At 49.2% G+C, this 20,079-nt stretch overlaps 1 protein-coding gene across 2 annotated transcripts in view; it reads left to right on the forward strand.

The window, feature by feature from the left end:
* The first annotated feature begins 1,346 nt into the window (after positions 1-1,346).
* KCNAB1 (potassium voltage-gated channel subfamily A regulatory beta subunit 1) overlaps positions 1,347-20,079 on the forward strand; it is a 70,919-nt gene continuing 52,186 nt past the window's right edge. Inside the window, exon 1 of one of the 2 annotated variants that reach the window (XM_075031249.1) lies at positions 1,347-1,618. In XM_075031249.1, the coding sequence (XP_074887350.1) occupies positions 1,347-1,618 (272 nt within the window). Of the gene's footprint in view, positions 1,619-4,704; positions 4,982-20,079 lie in introns of those variants that run through there. The other variant, XM_075031250.1, reaches the window with a different exon arrangement.

Genomic DNA, 20,079 nt, shown 5'->3' on the forward strand with positions numbered 1-20,079 from the left:
GGACCCAGCAGCAGCCTGGAAAATGCCTGGAGGGGAGGTGGGAAGGTGGGACATCCAAACTGGCCTGGGAAGTGGCGGGGGGGCACTGGCCACAGCTTGGGAGCTTCAGGATGGACCTTGGGAAAAGTTTTTTCGGCAGAGGGTGGTGCAGCGTGGGAAGAGGCTGCCTGAAGGGCTGGGGGAGACTCCAGCCTTGGGGGTCGGCAAGGCTCAGGTGGGAAAACTCACGTAGGGCTGGTGCCAGACCTGCTGCAAGTGGGAGGTTGAGCCAGAGACCCCCCCGAGCAACTTTTCCCTGATTCCCTGAAGCTCTTCATCCAGCCCCTGATCCCTCTGCAGCTGCTCGCAGGTTGCCTTTCCCCGTGAGAGACACACGTCCTTCTGCGCAGGGCACGGGTGGGCGATTACTCTTCTTTTCAATGTTTTCAATGCAATGGCTTTAAAATCCTGCTTGTCTTTAGAGGTTTTTTTCCTCTTTGCCTGCCTCTCTCTCCAAACAAGGATATGTTTGTGCTCCTAAAGTGGCTGCTGTGATTAGTGCTGTAATCTCCGTATCAGCTTTAACATTTCAAACCAGAGAGGGAAATTAATTCAATTCTACTATCCGCTCCTTTCATACATTTTCTCCAAACACCATTTGCTCAGCAAGCAAATGAATCGGGAAAAGTCATAACTTTGCTCTCATCTTAAGGGTGATCAAATCCCTGAATTTCTACAAATCCCATGGAGAATGGAAGCTCCTGCCAGAGGGGGCGACCCGAGGAGCTGGAGCACTGCATTTGGGAGGAGGAGGAGGAGGAGGAGGCATGGACCAGCCGGCTCAGCTCTAACTCGGCCGTGTTGGTGAAGACACTGATGCTCCGAGGCCGCATCCAGCAGGAGCCGTGCTGCAATTTGCTCGTGCGAGCCCACGTGGCTGTGGGTTTGCCGTCGAGGGGAGCACACGCGTGACTTCACCTACGCCGGCTGGAGCCCTCCAACGCTTACAGCTTTAGTGAGCCGGACCTTTTTTTCCCCGCTGCTCTCCATCTAAATACTTTGTTTTGTACAAGTCCAGTTGAGGTGCGCTGCTTTGAATGTGTTTATACGGTTTTTTTTAAGAAGTTCTCCTTATTCGTTGCAAAACGAAGCCCGCTGGCAAGCGGGAAGCTGCTACAGATGTTTCCATGAGAAGGTTGCAGCTCTTCTTTCTGGTTAAGCTCCGCAAACACGTATCTAATTACAGCTTTGTGGCCGGCATGAGGTTATAGAGGGAGGAAAGCGTGTGCTGAAAATCAGTTTAAATGATTTGAGGGCAGTGACTTAGTGCCCGGGTGTGCTGCTCTCGCACCGAGACAGGACGCAAAATGCTGGCGGCACGCACAGGGACCGTGGGGAATAAGAATGCCGAGGAAACCCTGAAGCTGAGGAAGCAGTCGGTGCTTTCCCTGGGGAGCAGGGAGAGAGCCCTGAAGAGCTCCTCGGAAAGCGGGAAGGAGAGCCGAGCCCGGGCCAGCCAGCCGCAGCAGCGTGCCCGGCGGCTGGCTCTGCTGCGGGAGCTGGAGATGAACTGGTACCTGCGGGTCTGCGAGCTCTCCCACGAGTACACCATCGCCTACACCACCGGGATGCCCCACAGGTACGTACCCCGCTGGCTGGGCAGGCAGCAGCAGTTTGCAGCCTAGGAAACGATGGTGGTGGTGATGATGATGGGAATAATAATAATAGAAAGCTTTGGGGCTTTACGAGTCTGACTTTTCTCATTATTTAGGGTTTTTTTTTTCCCTCCACCATGAGGGATGTGTGTGACAGAGCTGGAAATTCTGCAGACTTGTTTCTTAGTTTCCTTAACTTCTTCGGCACAAACTGCTCTGTGGTTATTCAGCCTTATTTCTCATGAGCTGTTTTGTCCAAGTGGCTGTAATTTAGTTGAAAAGTTGCTGCTGTTGAGCAGGGATTGCGTGGGTGACAGGAGAGAATGGCAGGACAGCCTTTGCTGGGTGATGCTGGCCCAGGTCCCTGTCTCCCCCTTCTCTCTCTGGACTGGGGCAGCGGCAGCAGCGAACAAGCCACTCGGGAGGGGAAACCAGCAGCTGCTGAACTTCTAATTCCATCGATCTTAAATGTCGCAGCCTCCAGAATCTGATCTTACTCCTTTAAAGAGAATACAAGGGGATCTTGGTATTAGTGGAAATTAGATGTGCGACACCCTAATCTCCTGCACTGAGTAAGACCCTTAATGAAATAGGAACCCGAAGATGAATTGCCTGGTGTTACCGTCGCAGTCCCGCTGTCCCCAAACAGCAGCATCGCGGGGACAGGGCGGCCGTGCTCGCTCACGGTGGTTTCGGGGACTGGCAGAGGAACGATGCGGGTTTCATTCACCTCGAGGGACAGGGCTGCTGCCACAGGGGTTTTCAGCGTTTTGCCCAGCAATACACAAAAGCATCAGTAATGGTGGGGTTTCAGCCCAGAAGTCGGGTGAAATCTTCCCTAATCCCAGACAGAGGGGGATGCCTGAAGTGCCAGGCACAAACCAAGATCTCGCAGACATGCTGAGATTAGAAATTAATAAATGTGTCATTAGAATAAAAATCAGAAACAGGATAACTGAAAGGAAAACAAGATAAAACTATGGGAGATGGAGCAAGTAGGGATTAAGTGCAGAAATGAGTGGGGCTGCAGACTAAGACTGAGCAATTTCTCGGGCACAGTGCTCATCGGCCACGCCAGCCCGCGGTCACGTACCTGTGGTCTTAAACGGTGCTATAAAAACGAAGCACTGGGGAATAACTTTTGGGAGAACCACGTTTCTAACGATGCTGATCCATACAAGCCCCTAAAGCTCCAAACCCATGAAACTCTTGTGTCTAAAAACTTCAGGAGAGCTTGCGGAAATACTTCTTTGCCATTGGTTCACCTTGCTTTATAGATGGGGAAAGAGCTGGATCTGATGGGAGGTAAAACAAAAGGCAGCTGCACCAGAGATCACAGCTACAGCCTTCGGTGTTACACCCCTGGGAGGAAAAAATGCGGTTCCTACGAGGGCGGTATGGCTGCAGTCACAGGGCACGCGTCCCTCCATTGAGTGTGCTCGCGTTGCAAAGAGTAGAGCCCGAAAGCACCGCCTGGACCCCACCGTTGGTGGTTGGGCTCCGTCAGCACCGCGAGAACAGGATCCCCCGTCTTCGGGCAGCCGTGTGTCAGGGTACCACGGGGCTGGGGGGGCCCTGGGGCGACAGGGCAGGATCCCTCCCACCGCCCCAGCCTGGGAGATCAGGGATGCTGAGGTCCATTAGTGCCTTCAGGGCCCCCATACAAGAGCTACAGAAAAAGAATAACTGAGTAATCCAAATGTCCGTGCCAAACTCCCCCCTGTGACATTGAATTATAATCTTTTAAAATATGTTCTGGGTTTGGGATCAGTCTTTGTTTATCTGTTTTGAAAGATTTAAGGATTAGTTGAGTTCATGATACATCCATCACTTGATTATTTAACTTATTTTTCCGATGTATTTGGGATTGAAATGACAGTCAGAAAATGGGCTGAGTTTTTACAACAGAAGAGCCTCAGAAATCTGCCTCCATGCTGTGTATCATACATTGTCATGATTTGTTTGCTGTGGGCTGGTGTTGGCTAGAAAAGGTTACTGTGGTCCTCCTGGATGTTCTCTTGACCGGAGGGCACTGGATGCCCTTGTCACTGGCTTTGGTAATGCAGCAAAACCTGTGCTGTTTCTCCCATCACCCCTCAGGGATGAAGACCCTGAGAACCAGAAGCTTTTTGTTTGCTATTTAGTAGTGGTGAAATAACTGGTTGTTGGCTTGGTACGTTTATTTCTAGGCATAGTGTTCAGACGTGTACCTGTGTCCTCGCCTGCTGCCCTGTGCCGAGAGGCAGCCGGTTCTGTGGAGCTGAAGGTTTTGTAGCGGCGGGTGGCATCTCAGGGGCTTTGCCAGCTCCCCACCTGCAGTCCCTCTCCATCTGTGCACGGGCTCCTGTGGGAGCACGCAGCTTCCTGAAAGCTGGTGCTTGTTCCCTGCCCTGGTTCTGATGCCTGTAGCCCATTCCTTTCTCAAGCATTTCGCTTTTCTGTTTGGTTTTAGGTTATTTTTTTCTTCTCGGTGTTTGACTGCTCCGTAGCCTTTGTTTTCTCATTAATTGTCAAAGTCCCAGGAGGCTGCAGATACCGGGGAAATTTACAGACCAGGTAACCCGAGCTGTGAGAGTTCACAACGGACTACGAGAAAAGAAAATATTTTAATCACTTGCATAAGAGATGCTTGCAGTATTCATCTCTCCAGCCCAAGGCCTGAAATAAACCCTGTGAGAATATTTGTTTTACGTTTATTGGCCTTGGACTGAATCCCAAACAAATATTTCTCATTATCTAAATATAAGACCTGGGAAACAGGGTCAGTGCTCTATTCCCACTGGCAGTCCTTATCCCTTGCAGTACTTGACCATTATAGGTTTCAGCAGATGAACAAGATTGCTGATCTTGGCCAGAATCCATCCTGGGCATCTATTAAAATGAGCCAATTGCAATAATATAAAGAATGGCTGGGAGAAAAATACTGCTCCATAGTCCTGTGGTCCTCCTGGGCAACACAACCCAGCTCACACCGTCTTGTACTGGTGGGAGCGTGGTGGCACTGGGCTCTCCTCTCGGCGGACTGGGGTGGGAGCTCCCGGGGACCCCGCGCTCGGGCAGCGGCTGGGCACTGAGGGTCTCTCTTCGCAGCTCCGCCTGCGGACCATGCATTTGTACAAGCCCTCCTGCGCGGATATCCCCCCCCACAAGCCGAGCTTGCAGAAGCCGAGCAAAGCCCTCCTGAAAGGTAAAAAGCAAAGCGCGGTTCCCAGAGCCTGCCCTCCCGCCGCGGGCTGGCCGGGAAAGCTGAGCCGAGCCGCCGAGCTGAAGCAGCTGGAGAAATTCCTGCACCTGCACGGGCTGTCGCTGCAAGAGACCGTCCAAGCCAAGACGGGAATGAAGTACAGGTACTTCTGCATGTCCCGTGCTGGGGTACTTGGTGGCTGTCCATTCGGAGGCAAACAGCTAAAATGACAGGAAACCTGACTGAGCGACCTGTGTGCACCCTCAGGCAGGCTTACAAAATCTGAAGACATTGTCTGGTTTCGTAGCTTTTCTTCTCTGAGTGTTCTGAGCACTGTAAGAATTAGCATGACTTTGAGCAGTGGTAAATGCATGTGGCCGAGTCTCTGAAAACTCTGAATTTGATTTTTCTCTTCTAACACTAGTTGGCTGTGTCCATCTACCGAGCTGCCTCTTTCAAATTTGGGTAGAAGTGTTTACTCTTTCCGATGTTTTAATGAAAACTCATTTATTGATGTGCATTAAAAGGATAACGGCTGAACAGCGAAAGAGAAGACATGGAGAATAGAGGTGTAATGCGATGTCTGTCCCCGCTCTGCTATAAAACTGGAGCAAATGGACTGAAAGCCTGAGAACCAGAGTCTGGCTAGGTTCAGGCTGCAAAATACATGTCTTGTCTGTTAGAAAGAGCATCCAAGGGAGAGGACCTCATCCACCCTGGGAGCTGGGACAGCCCGGGGAAAGAGGGTGTAGCCTGAGGGATGCAGGTGAAAAAGACATCACTGTACTTAGTCTATCGGTTGTCATTTTGTTTGGTTTCAAAAGAGGTTCATTTTAACAGGCTGACATCCTGTATGGAAAGTAGATATATTCTCTGTGATTCTACTAGAAAAAAAAAATTTCTTCAAAATGTTTGCTTTCCCAAGAGACTGACTTTTGCCCATGGCCTGTCTGAGCTTAAAATTGAAATAAGACATCACACTTACTATTTTTATGGAAACAGAACAGTTGTGTCACGGCTTTAGCTGCTGGCTGGGGAAATTTGTCGTTGTTTGGAGACACTGTCCAGCGAGGACCGAGTGTGTGAAAGAAATGCTTTGGAGCCAGCACCAGAAGAAAGGCCAAAGGGCTTTTTACCTCTGCTCTGCCGGCGCCAGCTGGGAATCCTTGGAGCAAGTTGGGGTTATCAATGGGGAGCTGATGTAAATAAGTAGAGAACCAAGCCCACAGTGTTTGAGTGATGACAAGGGAAAACGTCCAAAGGCAATGGAACGGCATCCCAGGGATGCCATGCTTCGAGCGGAGTTATGATAGAAGTAATCCCTGGTGTCACTCTGGGTTAGCAGGAGCGATGCTGTCCCCAAGCGAGATACTTTGATTAACTGGTTTTTTCGGATCTGGAAGCTTGCCTCCTTTCTAATGAGAAATTCTTTTGCTCCCCTTCTGATGATCCTAATCCCATGTGGCAGTTGTGTTAGAAACGATCGGTGTTAGTACACACATGAAAATACTAATTTATCTTATTTGTCTGCTGATTCTGCGCTTTCTGTGTTGTTGGCCCACTCCAGAAATAGTTTAACACTTACTGTGCCCTTGCTGAGAAGCACAAGTAATGTTGTAGTCACACAGTGTTCCCATAAAACGGTTATGATCTGGTGTCTTAAGTTCCCTCCACAGGAGATTATCCTGCAAACCACCCTGATGTACAGACACCTGCAGGGCACTGAACCTGGATGCTGCCGAGTCAAAAATGCGTTGGTCAAATCTCAACAGCAACGTTCATCTCTACATGCTGCTGCACAGAAAATGTGCCCAGCCTGGAGGAGAAAACCTGCAAAGAGGCTGGGGAGAAAACTTCTGTGGGGATGGATACGCAATCCCCAAACCTGCTGGAGAGTGACTTTTTAAGCCACAGAAAAATGTAATTAATGAGATAGTCTGGGACTGTCTTGTGCGCCAGGGGTAGCTGGTGTTGGCTCTGAGGCTTTACCCAGTGCCAAGGGCTGGGGTTGTCACTCAGCTTTAGCGCAGACTCCATGCAAATAGCTTCGTACACCTCTCTGTTTCTCGGCTTATAAAATGGAGTGGTCTTCATTCATTAGAGCCTTTAGTCACGGTAAAATAAAGCGTATGCTTAATTTCTATTGAAGCTGATGGATTCAAGCATATGCTTAATTTTAAGTACGTACATTTTTCATAGTTGACAGAAACAGCTATAACATCTTGCGTTTTGCATGTATCCAGGAGAAAGCAGAGTTCTGCAGGAGAGGGGGCTGTGCAGAGGGCTCTGTGCGGGGCAGGAGGCATTTTCCAGCAGTCATCACTTGCTGCTTTCTATAGGTTTTTTGCTCTTCTAGCTTTAGAAGTAGCTAGAAGACAGAAGACTCTTCTAGTCTTACTGAGCTTGAACGTTTTCTTTTCCAGAATGGCTTGTTTTGCCTTCCAGACATTTCTACAGATGTCCATAGGTCCAGTCTAAAGACAGCACAATAAAGAAGCCTTTTTTATTAAGAGCTATTTAATTACATGTGGAAAGTAATGAATTGTTAACAAGAAACACTTACTAAATACTCATAAGCTGGTTTATTTATAGGATGATTAGTTCTTTCTCCTTTCATTGCTTTAGCAAATACAGCTTAGTTCAGCCTATTACTGAATAACTGAAAGTGCAGCAGTGCATGAGCTTTGTTTCTGATGACAATAGTATTTCTCTCAGATGAAACACCATTTGCAAAGCCAATTCGGTGTCTTATTATCCAACAGATTCCTTGCATCCAACAGCCATTGCACGGCTTCCTACCATACACACTTGGCTGGGGTTGGAGCTCTTAAAGACCAAACTACGCGGGCTGGGTCTGTCCTCACGGCTGGGAAGCTGTGACAATAAAACTTCTCAATGTTCTGCTCGTGCATGGTTAAAATAGCGTCTCTGTGCTCCGGCAGCTGCATTTTGAGAGCCTGGAGGTGAAATGTTATATGTATATGTCTGCAAAAGCACCCAGGCAACTTTTGCAAAACATGCTGTTGGCAAACGTTATATGTGGAAAGTATTTATGGAGGTCGTGGTCTTCCGAGGCACTGCTGGATTAACCCATGCAGCAGCCTTTGGAGCTGGGGCTACAGTTTTCTATTCGTATTTTATCTATTTTATATTTAGTTGAGGTGTCGTTCGGGGAGGGTGAATTCTTCCCGCAGCACACAAGCCCCTGGCAAACTCGCTTCGTTTGGAGCGAGCCCCCCCAGGCTGTCCTGCAGGAAACCTTCAGGAGTTCCCGCGTCCCAAGAAAGCGCTGGGATGCTCTGCCCAGTTTATGTTGCTTTCGTTGGTTAAACTAATTAAAAACATGAAATTTAGGACTGTCATGCTGAAGCTCTGGTACAAAGACTGGCCAGCAGGTAGACCTCTGCAGGATGGGCTGCTTTTTCTTTTCTTTTCTGATTGCAATGGGAAATGTCACTATCGCAGAGTGAGCACTCAGCCGGTGCAGCAAGGAGCTGGGCAGGGTGACCGCGGGGAGGAGAGGGGACCTGCACATCGTCAGGGACAAACTGATGGTGAAACTTGCTCTCACTCTTTTTTTGTTTTACCCTGAATCACTTGTGGTCTCGTTTGGTGCGTGAGGAGGAGGAGGTGGCTCGTGCTGGTGCATGGCAGGCAGAGGTGCTGGTGGTAAAAATAGTGCTGCGACCAGGTAGCCGGTATCTCTTAATTGTGAAAAATGAAAGTACTTACTGTGGCTAAATACTGCGAGAGGAAATACCAGAGAGCTCTAGGGACAAACTGATGGCAAAAGGGCTGTGATTTGTATGGCTAATTTGGTATGTGTCTTGCGTTGGTACAAGTCAGTGTCAGGAAAAGCAATAAGGGAGTGAAATATGCAGTCTGCAGCGCCAGAACGGATGTCGTTCTTCAACTGCATCATTACTTACTTTCTAAGTATTACTAGAGATCAAACACGCTAAATTTACTAGAAAGGCTTTCCAGTTTGGTAACCTCGCCAGGACAATTATGGCACTTGGGTAACAGGATCAAATCCTGAAATAGCAAAAAGCTTTTGGTGAGTACCAAGATTTTGTGGTGACCACTGAAGGCACTGACCAGCATGGGCAAAAAGATAAAATACTCCTGCGGAAGAACTATTGCTGAAAAGTCCGCCTCCCCATCCCTGAGTTATGTAGACAAAAAGGCAAACATCATTTTAGAAAATGTAACATGCCTAACAGTAAAATACTGGGTTTTTAATACATTTCTAGGAGCTGACATTTCAAATCCTGCAGTCAGTGCTGGCCATCCCATTTCAAACGGATACAGTAAGCTGGGCTATAGAAGGTAGAGGGCTCTGAGTGATGGGATTGTCCCTGCACCCGGTGATTAAACAGGCTTTTAGCTTAGGAAAAAGATGATTGACAAGGATTACAGCAGATGTGTTTAAAATCAGGAACAGCCTGTAGCAAGTAACTCACTGTCTCCCATAACGCAGGAACTGGGGGGAATGCAAATGGAATTTCTGGACAACAGGTTTAAAAGAGAGGAAACGTTTTCCCTGCATCTTGTAGTGGAGTTGGGGAACTCACTGTCATGGGATGTTTTGGATGCTGAAAGTATGAGCATGGTCAAAATGTTACTAGGTATCAGGCAAGGCTATCAAAGGCTATTGAATACCAAGGGGTGGAGTTAATCTCTAGCACAGCAAATTTTTAAATGGCAGAAAGCCGAGATGATATACCGGGAAAGGCATTACTGCATTTTTGTTCCGTTCCTTTATAATCTCTTCTCAGGACCTGCTCCTGGGCATGGTCTGGGCTGTGTGGCTGGTCCGCAGGGATGCTTTGCTCTTGTGCAGGTACAGCTGTGCCTACACCGTGCGATAGGAGACGGGTCAACGTGCAGGGGGTGAGCAGACGGATCGCAGTCCTCAGCCCTTATCCCTTCTTCTGGGGTCATCTTTATACCCCTACAGACCTACCACAGAAGACGGGAATTTGGGAATGATCACTTTGCCATAGCTACTTTTCCAGGCTCCCTTGTTCAGGTTCATTTCATGCATCAAAGCTTTAAAATATCTAAGCTTTAGATGGCAAAATATATGAGAGCACTTGATGTGGTCCTATAATCCTGCACTGTAATCCTGTCCTAATCTGCTCAATTCAGAGCACAGTTGCATTATATTTATTGGGATATAGCTTACAGCCTTAATGTCTTCCCTATTTCCTGTGCAGATTGATCTATAGAGCTGCATCCAGCTGTGCCTGTTTTTTAATAGCCAGTGTAATTTTTTGTAAGGTTGTTTTTTCTTTTTTAGTCTGTTCAAACTATATGGCCTGCTATCTAGTGCAAGGATGATGGAAGATACTCCCATGTCTATCCTTTTCCCAAATGATTTTAGTTTCCACTTGCTCCTTGTTTTTTGTGTTATTTTCGTAGGGTTCTTGCCCATACCATACACGAACGGGGGAGGACAGGATGGAAACGGGACGTGTGCGGGTGAGGATGTGGACAGGGCACCTGCATGTGTGTACGGTGTTTGTAGCGTGATATTTCCTCCCTGAAGTAAGAAATCCCATGTTACTCCTTCGGAAGAACGGTACGTGCAGTGTGAGCCCCATCTCCCCGGCTGGATTTCAGCAGGAGGAGCTCTTTAGCTGCTCCTACGATGCTGGCTCCCCGATCCTGCTGCTTTCTGGTTGCTGTCATCGCCAGCGATAAACACATATGTGTGCGTGCCTGCACACACGTGTACGCACACGCATGTGCACGCACGCTCCTTTTGCAGCATAAGGTCCTCAACGACAGGGACAAAGCCGTGTAAAAGCTCAGATCCACCCCGCCGGTATTTCCAGGGTTACTCACACCTTTGGGTAGGAAGCTCCCCATGCTGTAGGTGGAAGACAAAGCAAATTTTGTCCTCCCAGTTCACCCCCCCAGCAATAAATCCCAGCTAACCCTTGGCCACGTGCAGAGCAGCAGCTCCCGCCGGTGCCCAGCAGGAATTTGCACGCTGGCTACTGCTTTTCACGCACCTTCTGCTCCTGTCAAACTCCAGCTTGAAAGCCTGCCCTGCCAGATGCTGAATAAATCACCAGCTCCGCGGGCAGGGTGCTGCCTGCTGTGCCTGTTCTCCGCTCCCTGCCGCGGTATCGGCGGTGCAGAGTGTATCCAGCATCTCTCCAGGGAGCTGACTGGAAAGTTTGGGATATTTATGGGTATATTTATATACAGGTTTGAAGTCTGCACTCTGTGTGCCTGCCCTGGGATGAAACTCGGTCTGTGTGGTCTTGGTTAAAACAGATTTTAGCTGAGGCTCTTTGGGCTGACTTTGGCATCTGCTGAGATTGGGACCTCGCCATACGTCGCACTGACACAAACTGCTGAACGGTGGATTTGGGGGGGGTTAAGTTTAGGAAAATCCCAGCTAAACCTCCTCTAGCAGTTGTCAGGTTGCCGGTTTGTTTCAAAGCTCCATCCTTGAGGAAATGATCGTAAAACCAGGCTCTGGCAAGGCTTTGAAGGGGTTGGCTTCAATGCCAGGCTGAGAGCGGGTCTCGGTATCACCGACTGTGGGTGTGCTCCAGCAATGCTGACTCGGCGCTTGGCATCGCAGATGGCCACAGTTCAGGTGGAATAAAAATGGATTTTGATCTTCAATACAAGTCCAATATTGATGCAGTAGCAACTCTTTTCTTTGCTTAATTGGAATAAATAACCAAACGTGATGGCAGCTGCTCTTCCAACATCTTTCTCCCTCCCTGCAGTTACTCCTCCTGCCCCTACGCCATCTCTCCCACTGCGCGTCTCCCAGTATGAGCAGAAAATGCCCCTTTTCAGCCCCAGCAGCACAGGTCTAGGGCCCAATCTGTGCTTAGAGAATTCTCTTGGTTTTCTCTCTTGGTTATTAATCCTAGTTTGTACGCTACTGATTATTAATAGTGAGTTTTCATTGCATTTAGAGTTTGCAGGGCTTGCAAGCTTGGGGTAATGTAAAGAAGAAACTTTCCTGGAAATGGGGTACTTTGTCCAGTCTAGCAGATTCCAAAGGCAAAACATTTAGGATAAAAAGTGCCCTTCTGAGACCTGGGGATATCAGGAAGAACTTGGCAGAATCAAAGAGTAAGTGTCTGAGAGGAGGCGAAGCTGCAACGTGATTCCAATCAAGCTTGATTTTAACAGAGCTGTCGGGCGCAGGGGACCCCTCATCATCGGATTGCGGTTTCCTCCTCTTCCTCAGAATTACTCCAACGTCAGGCAACAGTTGCCAGATCAGGGAAGCGGATGGAGATTTCGGTTACGATGGATGCCAGCCCTGGAGGAGGGAGCACCGCTGCGGGGCTGCCCCACGGCACGGCCCCAGCCTGCGGCCGCTTCCCAGGACCGATGACAATAAATAACGCGGGAGTAACAAATCTAACACGGGGCAGAGCTGGAGCGTGGGACGGGGGATCTCCTGGGGATTCTGCTCTCGGTACGTCTAGATATACTTTCTAGTGCTGTCTGCTGTGACATACTCTGTATTTGAGGATGCTGCTTCAATCAACGCGTGTCCCCTCCTCAGGGCAGTCTGTCACGCTGGTGCAAGTACGAATGGGTTAGGCACGCTCCGCACGCTCAGCGAGCGATGGAGCTCAGCAGGGCGAGTCTTTGCACAGGTCTTTGAATCAGAAGTTGCTTTATTTACAGTTTAAGCAAGCCAAAATGATCAACCGAACTGTATTTTTCTTATTGTTCTGTGTTTTCCCCTGTGCTGAGGTGACCACCCTTCTATTTCTGCGTCTTGCCATCAAGCAGAGGCCCCCGTGGATGCCGGGCTCCCTCCAGCTCTGCTCTGTGCCACTTCCCCGGGGAGGCTGGCTTGAAAGGCAGCTTTTTCCACGGCTAAACTGCCTGCCGCAGACCTGCTACTGCCTGATAAGCTTTTTTTTTCCTTGTTTTCAGTGTTTATTCTCATAGTTGCTTGGCTTCATCCCTGTGCCAGAAAGACTAGAAGACAGCCCAGCGTTTCCGTAATTCCAGTAGCACGGTTGCTATTTTTTCCTGGAATGTCTGTGAAGTACACGGGGGTCCTTAGTGTGTCCAAACAGGCACAGTGAGGCTGGCGGGGGGAGCTGCCTACCCCCGCTGTCCAGCCACAGGCCAGGCAAGCAGATCCCCCTGCCAGCCCTCGGCTGCCCATCCCAGCTGGGGTAGGGGAAATGCACATTTTTCACTGCAGAAAAAGACACCCCGTAGATTGAAAGGGTAATTATTCTTTTCCCCTGAGGACCTAATGAGTGGTTATGCATTTGGCTATAAGTAACGATCCTCTTGCAAATCCTTTTGTTAATTAAATGGGCACCATTCCAGTATGAAAGTGCTTGTTCAATACCATTTGGGATGTGCTCTGAGACCAGGGACTACTTGCCTGGCCAGCACTGGCCCTGGGCAGTACAGTGGATCCTTGGCTTGGAAGTTCTTGGCAGTGCTTGGAGATCACCTGAAGACTTGATGGTGCCTTGCATTTAATTTACTAAAATGACATTATGCCGTTCTGAGGTACATCATGCTCCTGCCTTGTGTGCAAAAAAAAATAATTAAAAAAGTTAAAAGATCTTTGCAGAGCGCTCTGGAAGTGAAAAGAGCAATATTTTTCCCCTTAATCCAAAGAGTGTGGGGGGAAAATTAGGGCGCTAAAGAGTTCCTGCAGTCCCTGGCTTTTGCCTGGCAGCAGCGTGCTCTACCTGCACCCCAGGGCGAACACAAAACAGTCCCAAAGCCTGCTCCGGCAAGACCTCCTGGTGGGAAAAGTCACCTTGTTCAGATAAAAAGCAGATTCCAGAAGTCCTGAAATGATGATTTTTTTAACTAGCAGTGTAGGCTACTAACTAAGTCGCGGAGGAAGTGCTGATGTGATGGTTTTTGCTGTATCACTTTCCCTGAAGAGGAGCCTGGCAGTGTGAAAAGGCAATGATAAAATTAATTGGACTGAAGATTGTTTCTTAGTAATCTGCTGCATTTCAGCAAATGGTATTGTTCTAGGTGATGTGATAATTCTCCTCGGTGACGAATTCCAGCAGATGCCTCTCATTATTTTGGGAGCGCTGGTCAACGTGAACAGTTTTCTCTCCAATGCAGGGAGCGAGGTCTTGTGCCAGTTTCGCTGGATGTAGCTGATGGGATTCTCACCCTGTGCCACGCACTTTAATAATGAGAAATGTTGTTGCAGTTGAAAGAGAGAATCTCAGGAGAAGACTTAAAAATCTTTTTTAAAAAGTACTGTTTGGGAAGGTGATATTTTAATAGTACTTACATAAACCAGTGCTGAACAATAAGGTAATTGCTGATGGAGATACTTGGCTTTCATTTCGTTTGCTCACAAAAGAGTGCCGGTCCCCTTGCTGGCTGGAGAAAGATGCAGCTCAAGTGAAAGCTGAGGGTTCCTGGGTGAGTGGGACGTTTGCCGAAGGCGTATCCATTGGAAGAAAGTTTTGCAAACAATGCAGTCTGCTGTAGCTCAACTTTATTCTGACCCTCTGCCAGCTCATCTCAAAGAATCAGAAGTTATTGCACGATAATTAGCCATCCATCTGCTATAGCAGGTCCTGGAAAAGGGCAGAATGAAGTTGTGTATTATTCAGCACTCAAGACCGAGACCTTAGCAACATATTTCTTCACATAAGTTAATTTAGAGTTTTAAGCTGTTAAAAGTAATGCTTGGGTGATATTTGACGTGTATGGATAACAGAGTAATATACATAATTGCCTAAAATCTACTATTCAACAAGCACCGCCAAGTTGGAAGAACATCGCTTGGGCCGAGCTTTATTTGGAATACAGTTATCAATCAGGTTATGCAAAACACCTGGCAAAAATCTGCATTTTCTGATGCACAGTCTAGAATATGAGTATGGCAAACCAGACACCCACTTGTTTGCCACGAGCTGCCAACCTCAGTGCGTGTCTCTGACTCTTCACCTTCCTTTAACTATTTTATATTTTTATGGTGGAAAAACCGGTTGTAGTTGGAAATGTTTAGTTGTTATTTAACCCCTTCTGCAGGGAGGCTGATGTGCGGCCGGTGCTCGGGGCAGGCGTTGGGGCTGACATCGCTTCCCTCGGTGCCCGTGGACCAGGCTCTGCCCCGGGTGTGCGGGGCTGGGTACCGCTTCCCTCAAAAACCCCCAAAGTACAACAGAAGTGAGAAAAGCGTTCAGCAACCTGCGGCTGTGTGCTGTCTGGTGTCCTTGAGCCTGGCATGGCAACCCCGAATAACCGGGGATATCGTGGGGTTCCCCAGGATCCTGCTGCTGCCAGGGATGCTCCTCTCCTCTGGGCCTGGGATGGATTGCTCTGTAACTGGGATACCCATGTCAGGGGCTCCAGCCTTGCCTGGTGGGGGAAAAAACCTCAAGAAAACCTCTTGTACTGTGCAACAGAGCTTCATGCACCTCTAAGTGTTTTAATCATGTTCAGTCCTGTTCAATTGTATTGCAATATGTTAAAATAATGGTCATTTCTGGAGCCTGTCTTGCAAGCCACTGGCTTTCAGTCAGCTGAGAAATGAAATAGATGACATGGAAAAATTAAATTACCTGGTTTGGAGCAGGGGTAGAGCAGCTAATAGGGTGATAGGCAATATGCTGGTGGATGTTTTCTATGCACAAGGATAAGTGAGTGATTAATTGAATTGGGCGCCCAGTGAGTTACATCCTCTTTGTAAGACACGGAAAGCTCTGGGTCTCAGTTTCAGTATTGATTCTTTCACATTATATTAAGCAACAATTTATTTAATATTACATAGAGCTGGCTAACTATTGCAAAGCTCTTTGGTAGCGGGCGGCTCCCTCGGTGCCCGGGGGCTGTACAGGGGGGGCTGTCGGCTCTCGGTGGGGGTCCCGGCACCTGGTCCAGCCGATGAGCATCCATGGGGACACCCGGGGAGATCGAAAATTAGATGGGACTTTGTTCATGAGTTCCTTGTGGGTGGATCTCTATATGATGTACAGATTGCATGCATCATGTAGAAATGCATGCAAAGGAGAGAAAAAAAGAAAAGGAGGGCTCTGAAACGGGGTCGGTTTAGGAAGTTGGAACAGGGGAATTTTCTCCTTTGGTGCTGCTTATTTTCAAACCTCCTTTTCTGCAGGGTGACCTGGTGCAGCCGTGGCGAGGCCGTAGCCAAGGGTTTCTGCTCTGGGGGTTCAGCTCCTGCTGGGGCAGAGCCGAAACCCTCGGCAGCGCTGCCCGCGGGGAAGCCATCCCACACGTTTGTTACCCTGCTCGCATCTGGCTCAGTTCTCATTAGAATTAAGCGAAGCTAGTGTATTTTTCATGCCAGTTTTGATTCGTTTATCGTTTCATCACATCCTGAAGGACCTGTAACACAAACGTGAGGACTATCCCTGCAGAAGAACAGGGCAGCGTTTACAGTTTGGTACAGTGTGCCTCCCCGGGGCTGGGGCGATGCTGCCTTATTTATACCCCGGCATTAACACATTGCACGTGTTAGCAGAGCCAGCAGCCTTGGCTCCGTTTGCCCACGCTGTTACGCTCCTGGTTTTGGTCCCTTTGGGAGGTCGGAGCCCTCGGAGCCTGGCCAGAGGTTGTGGGACCGGAGCCGATAACAGATCTCGTGTGCTATCAGAGGCAGACTGGGCTGGGTGCTGCAGCCAGCCTGGCTGAAAACCTGCCAAAAAGATGTGTTTTAACTAAAAACATTTAATGGGAATTTTGATCAGTCTTCCTCAAGTGCAATTACCAATGCAAATTAAGGTTTTCATGTGAAACCAGTGAAAATAGGATGACTGTTTGCTAGATAAGCGCGGTGCTTTTGTTCTGCAGCTCATTTCCTTGCCAAGCTTCCAGCGTTTTTATCAAAAAGAAACATTCCTCGTGGGTTTAGATACACCCAAAAGAGCTACAAATAGCTGCGGGGTTCGTTGCTGCTGCTTCAGACAGGACCACTCCTCAGCTGAGCTTGTGAGCATCCCGTTGCGGCAGGGCCTCGGCTGTTAATTGAAATTAATACCACGGGAGCCCTTTTGGGAGATGCATCCTAACGCCAGCTCGCTCCTAGGCTCTTCTCCCTGCTCTCCTGGGTGGCAGCGCTCGTTATCTCGCCAGTGTCCATATCAGCCCAATTTACGGAGATGTAACGGAACTGCGGCAATCATAAGTAATTAGCCCAGCAGGAAACCTGTTTTCAAACAGCTATTGAGATGGAGTGAAATGGCTGAGCGATGCGCATGGGCTGTATTTATAAACAGAGCTTTTATGGCCCAGTGAAACTTTTATTGGGACATAACACAGAATTTCCCTGAGCGCGTCCTGCTGTGCTGCAGAGGAATCGTCGTGTGGAAGTCTGAAAATCAAGGATTTGCGACAGCGTATTATGATAGTTCTCATGAAGGCCAGTCTTGGAGAGTACCGCCTCAAACATCTGCATGGGATTTTGGAAAGGCAGCTGTGGACAGACTCTGGTTGCAGTAGCGAGGTCTGGTCTGTTCGACAAAATAAAGAAGGGCGGTTTTTAGGTGGAAAACTCCAAGGGCAGAATTCTGCATTCCCCAGGCCCTGCTTTGGGAGTGGGATCCTGCCATCACAGCGCTGCCGGCTGCATTTTTAGTGCTTCCACGCAGCTTTCTGAAGTTTGGCTGATCCAGCTACATTGCATGCAAAGTCCCGCCGAGCACCTGTCAAAATGTCCCACGTGGTGAAAACCCTATCATGAACGCTGAAATCACATTTTTAATGTGCCTCTAGCCTGGAAGCAGTGACGTTTTCTGCCCTGCTGCATCTCACGGGTCCCCAGTGCTGCTCCGGCCGTGGATGCGGAGGACAGGTCCCCCCCCGTAGGGAGCAGAGGGAAAGCTGCAGGGCGATGCAGCGGCTGGTACTTGGGGCTGCGCTGCGTTTTACACCCAAGAGCCAGGCTGGGTGCTGGTTTTGCTGGTGTGCAGAGTACTGGTGGGGTCTCCTCTGCAGATGCCCGGCTGAGGTCCCGTAAGGCAGCCCAGGGAGCTGCTGTCAGCCTGGCCCAGATGGCTGCTGGTGGGGAGAGGTTGTGTCTGCGGCACCAGGGAAAAGGGTTCAGACTTTGCATTTAATAGTGCATGTAACTATGCAGTGGTGATGCAACGCTATTTGCGCTGCCATAGCAAGCAATGATAGCTGTAAACTTCTATTTGTGCATAGCGTTGTGGCAGTATCAGGAACAAAATCTGGTTTATTGTCCCGCAGCACCTCGGGGAGCATCTGCAGGGCTGGTGGGGACATTGAAATGCACTGGCCTGAAGGGTGCCCTGGAAGAGACGGGGCTCAGAGAACAAGAAAACCCCAGTGGGAAGAGCACACGGCTTTTATTGTGCTGTGGGCTAAATGCCCTTTACCTGCCAGGAGCTGCCGTCTGTAACTCTGCCCTGGGGTCAGCACAAGCCTCAGCCGAGGGGTAGGGGCACGCAGCCCCCGGCAGGCAGGCGTGGGGCTGCTCGGGACCCCAGGGCTCCTCCAGATTCCCATCCCAGGCGCCTCGGTCAGCAGTACCCGCTGTCCCCAGCTCACAGGAGGTCCCCAACGCCCGGCAGGGACTTGGCAAGGTCCCCCCACCAGCCCTGCGAGAGGCTTGCGGCTGCACAAGTGTAACCTGGTGCGAGCGGCCGGTGCTCTCAAGTGCGCTGGGAAGTATCGTTAGCCATTCCCCCCTCCACTATACGATATATATGCAGGCACAACTCAAACAAAAAATAGCTAAACTGAAAATAATTTTATGCATTGCTAAAAAGGAAGGCTTCTAGCAAAGAAACTTTGCAGAGGGGCTCGTGTGACATTGGTGCTGACGGGTGTGACGTTCGCTGCTGTATTAAGGTGCTGGCTTCTCTTGCTGTTCAAGAATTTTGGTTAAAGAGCTTAAACCGGCTGAGGTGGCATCGTTATTGGTGACCTGGATTGCTGGTTAGCATGCAGGGATGTGGGTTTATGTAACTGGCTGCATGGGGTTGGTGTCCAGCTCTCCTCTGTACCGCAACCTGCAGACAAACACCACGGTGTGTCTTCCACGGTACGTAAACCTCCGACTGAAATAAGGTGAAAACGTACCCTAATTATGTTGCGATTCATTGAGAATATCCCAGGGTCGCTGCTCCGCTCGCGGCCCCCACACGTCCCTGCAGATGTGCCAATCCCTGTGCATTTTCTTTTCTAAAAAACACTGAAAGGTTTTACTTGGTAAAGCACGAACAGCACAGGGATGGAGGCAGAGGCGATCTGCTCTACCTTTTACCCCATGCTCACCAGCCGATGTATCCTCATTGCCCGTGCGGTGCGTATTGTTTAATTAACATACGTGGCTATTGCAATACAGACTGCTGCTGAGGTCTGAGCACAAGAAAGGCATGAAATTAAGACCTGCCATCTTAAAAGATTGACAGGGCCTGCCAGAATTTATATGCAGCATATTGGTATTACCGAAAATACAGGTTTAGCTGGCAATCAGCTTAAATTTAATGAAATGAGTAAGATGCTAATTGATATTTGGCCAGTGGAATGCTCTGCTTTGGTAGAACGGCACAGCAGAGTAATTAGTGTAAATAGCCTATGACTGCAGCCACCAAGAAGTAAAGTCTCAAGCCAGACTTGGCATAACATTTCAACGTTGCTTCACTAAAAGGTGAAACTTAAAAAAAAAAAAAAAAAAAAGAAAGAAGCAAGTGGTATGTTCAGCTCGAGGGGGCCAGGTCTGCATCAGCTTGAAATGTTTCGCCCAACCCAGATGGAAGGACCTCATTTTTATTTTTATATTTTGGGCCGCAGAAGCATCTTTTTCCTGCTCGTTCCAGCAAGAGCCGTGCTGCTGCCCGGCCCCGGGGGGCAGAGAGCCCCTGTTCCCCTCTCCCAGCGGCAGGGCTTGGCCATCACCCGTTCTGCTGCATGGCCCTGGCTCCCCTCGGTGCCTCTGCAGGGACCAGACCTGCTCCGAATATAGTAATATTTTTTCCTTTTTGGAGGTTTCCATTCTGCTCGCCGCAGCGATGCTCGTCATCCCACCCTGGGAAGGTTCTGGGCAAAGGCACAGACTGTCCAGGGCATTGAAATGTGTATTTGTGTAGGAGCAAAATATCTCCTGGCTTCTACGCTTGCCTAGAGCATCCTGCTCGTCTGTGTTTGGCTCTTGTCTTTAGTTTGACCCCGGGATGGATGCAGCAGCTCCTGGGGCGCGGGCTAACAGGGATCACAGGCAAGGCAAAGCCGGCGTGGTCGCGAGCATCTGTGTTAAAACAGATTTGCTTGATGGAG

This window comes from Buteo buteo, chromosome 7, assembly GCF_964188355.1.
Source record: "Buteo buteo chromosome 7, bButBut1.hap1.1, whole genome shotgun sequence".
Taxonomy (NCBI): Eukaryota; Metazoa; Chordata; class Aves; order Accipitriformes; family Accipitridae; genus Buteo; species Buteo buteo.